The following is a 3,152-nucleotide window of genomic DNA, read 5'->3' on the forward strand; positions in this document are numbered from 1 at the left end:
TATAATTATGCATAGCTTACCACATTGTTAATACTGTTATGTTTTGTGTGTCTGTTTGTTGCTTTCCAAGTCTTATGCTATCACTCTCTTATGAACTAGAAGGAGAAAGTGGAGAAACTAAAAGCAGCTCCAGCTGGAGGGGAGGAAGCCAACAGCTTCAGCTGGAATGTCATTTTGTTGTGTGATGAGAGATTGAAATTAAGATTGTATTTGTTGTGATCATAGATCAGAGGCCATAAGTATCTGAGTTTGTAAACCTCACGGTGAATGTTTTGTTATCATTGTTTGTTCATTTATAATCATGTTTTATTATTTTTTTGTTCATGTTTTGTTATCATTGTTTGTTCATTTATAAGTAATTTCCAAGTTTAAGTAAGTTGAACAGTAGGAAGCTATTGTTCAAGAGGAGGGACTGTTGGGTTCTGAGAATATGAAATATACTTATTCATGTCACTGATGGAGTGCTGAGGTTTAGAGGGTCTACACCAGAAGTTAATGGTTATAGGAGGAAGGTATATAGTGTGTGCAACTAAGCTTGGAATGTGTTGACTGCAGGAAAGTGTTGGGGAAGGTTCCTTGTTCCTTGTCAATCATTGGCTTATTGGTGAAAACACGCAATCAGACAATATCTTCTTTAAGTAAATCAATCAAACCTTTATTAATGCAATTGCAGACAGAAGTTGACAACGGAAACACACCACGCATGTTTCAGAGTAAGTTCTGCAAAATAAAAAAGGTCAAAGTTGCTTTAATATGCTTGCAGTCAACCCCTAGTAATGTAACTGCCTACATCAACACCTTCTACTCATGAGACCAAGCCCATGCATATACAGTTATGCAAACTTGCAGGAGAAAACAATAGCCCAGCAGTAATTTTCCATTCCTGTGTGGCTTACAGTGGTATGTTTAACTTGTCTCCTATCTATTTACTCCCCTGCAGGGGTCTGTGTCTATGTATCTCTTTTAGCCTTGAGGCGCTTTCTCACAGACACCCTGTTTTCACTGCAATGGCTCACATATCTGCTCAGACCGTTTCTTATAAGAGGCAGAGACTAGAAAATAACTGTGGAACAGTATTAAACCTTATAAGGAATATATTGCTAATCTGTGGTCCAGTACCGTATAAATGTAGTGGGGGAGGGTCTTATAGCCCTTCCCCTTCTATTCATACAACATATGCATAATCAATTATTATAATACATCAATCATTTGGTGCAGCCACTATCATGACCCCAAGGTGACACCCATCAGAAGCGATTACATGTGGCAGGCATTGATAAGGGGAGAGAGCTGTGGATTAGTGATGGAGGGAGGTTGAGGTCAGGTCAGGTCACCTTAAGGGAGAAATAAAAGTTTATGGTCCGTATCACTAGTGTCCTGCCTAGCAGTAAAGAATGATGTTTGTACAGATGGGTAGGAGGAGACTCAGCCTATGAGGAACAGTTAAATATCAGTGCTTGTGTGAAAATGTTTTTATCTGAATGCAGCTGTATTGACGCTCTGGGCAGAATAAACTTTGTTAAGCTTTCATAAATGTCCTTTGAGTTTTATACTCTGAGAATTAGAACCTCACACCAGTCATTCATTCTTCGAGAGTCTTTCATGAGACTTGTCTCCTCTCTGTTGTGGTGATCTGAGTTTCTGTTTCCCAGATAGAGGTGATAAACATCCATCTACAGGAAAATCGCCTCCACCCTGCTCTCCACTCCACTCCGATAAACCACATCTATCTAGCAAGTCCTATCGATCTCCAGTGACCTGGTTGTCTGATCCTGTCTCTCCGGGTCCCTTGACCATGATGTTGTCCATCGGATGCTGGTTGATTTCCCCGGGCTTTGCCACGTAGTTCCCTCTAGTGGACATCCTCCTCCTCTCCTGGCTGGCAGTCAACAGGTTCTCCTTCAGGATGAAGTAGTAGCAGACCCCGTCCGTCAGACAGTTGACACTGCCCAGACAGGTGCTGATGTGGACGAAGTCTCTGAGGGGGTCGATGACGTCTGGGTTCTCTGTGCGGTTCTTGGCCAGGAAGTAGACGACTGCGGCCACGTGGTACGGGATGAAGCACAGCATGAAGGCCACCAGGTTGCTCAGGACGATCTTCACAGACTTGTTGTCCCTCACCTTCTTGTCCAGCGGGTTCCGACGCCGCATATCTCTCAGGATCTGCATCACGCGCACCGAGAAGAACAACATAGTGACAGTGCTGATTGTGAACACCGTCTCCATGGCAACAATGATCCATTTCTTCCCCCAGGTTTCCCTGGAGAATCCTTCGAAACATCTGGTTTCGTTGTTGTGCAGGCTAGTAGTGTTTTTGTTGTGGAGCTCATAGACGGGTGTGGTGAAAGCGAATACCGTCACCCACACAGCCAGGCATACCAGGGCAGCCTTCCGTGGCGACCGTAGACGCTTGCCGTTGAATGGAAACCGCAGAGAAACATATCGGTCGCCTGAGATGCACACGATCAGTACGATGCTCCCATAGATGTTGACGAACACCAGGCTCTCCAGGAAGGTGCAGAAGCCCATGCTCAGGCCCCAGGTGCGGCCGAAGGCGTATATCTTGAAGGGCAGAGAAAAGATGAGAAGGCTGTCGTTGATGATCAGACTGCTGAGGTATACTGTGGACTCAGTCCATCGACGGATCCTGAAGAGGAGGAGCCACAGGGTGGCCAGGTTGAGGGGTAAACCCACCACGAACGTGGGGATGTAGACAATCCATTGTATATAGCACACGTTCCTTTCACACAGTGGCATTTTACTGCAAACAGAGAGGGAAATAGAATACGCATATAAATGTCATTGCACTTTCACTTATGACACAAATCCAATCAAATTGTGTTGATCACATAAACATATTTAGCAGATGTTATTGCAGGTGTAGCAAAATGCTTGTGTTCCTAGCTCCAACAGTGCAGTAGTATCTAATAGTTCGCAAAAATACACACTAATCTAAAAGTAAAATAATTGAATTTAGAAATATATAAATATTAGATTGAGCTATGTCGGAGTGGCATTGACTAAAATACAGCAGAATAGAATACAGTATATACATATGAGATGAGTAAAGCAGTATGTAAACATTATTTAAACATTATTAAAGTAACTAGTGTTCCATTCTTAAAGTGGCCAGTGATTACAAGTCTATGTAT

General features: G+C 43.1%; 1 protein-coding gene across 1 annotated transcript; it reads right to left on the reverse strand.

Annotated features, from left to right (window-relative positions):
• Positions 1–639: 639 nt before the first annotated feature.
• gpr55a (G protein-coupled receptor 55a) lies at positions 640–2,757 on the reverse strand. Its single transcript, XM_038962175.1, has one exon. It carries the CDS (start codon positions 2,755–2,757, stop codon positions 1,741–1,743), a length of 1,017 nt encoding a protein of 338 aa, XP_038818103.1. The 3' UTR covers positions 640–1,740.
• Positions 2,758–3,152: the final 395 nt, after the last annotated feature.

This window comes from Salvelinus namaycush, chromosome 23 (genome assembly GCF_016432855.1).
Source record: "Salvelinus namaycush isolate Seneca chromosome 23, SaNama_1.0, whole genome shotgun sequence".
Classification (NCBI taxonomy): domain Eukaryota; kingdom Metazoa; phylum Chordata; class Actinopteri; order Salmoniformes; family Salmonidae; genus Salvelinus; species Salvelinus namaycush.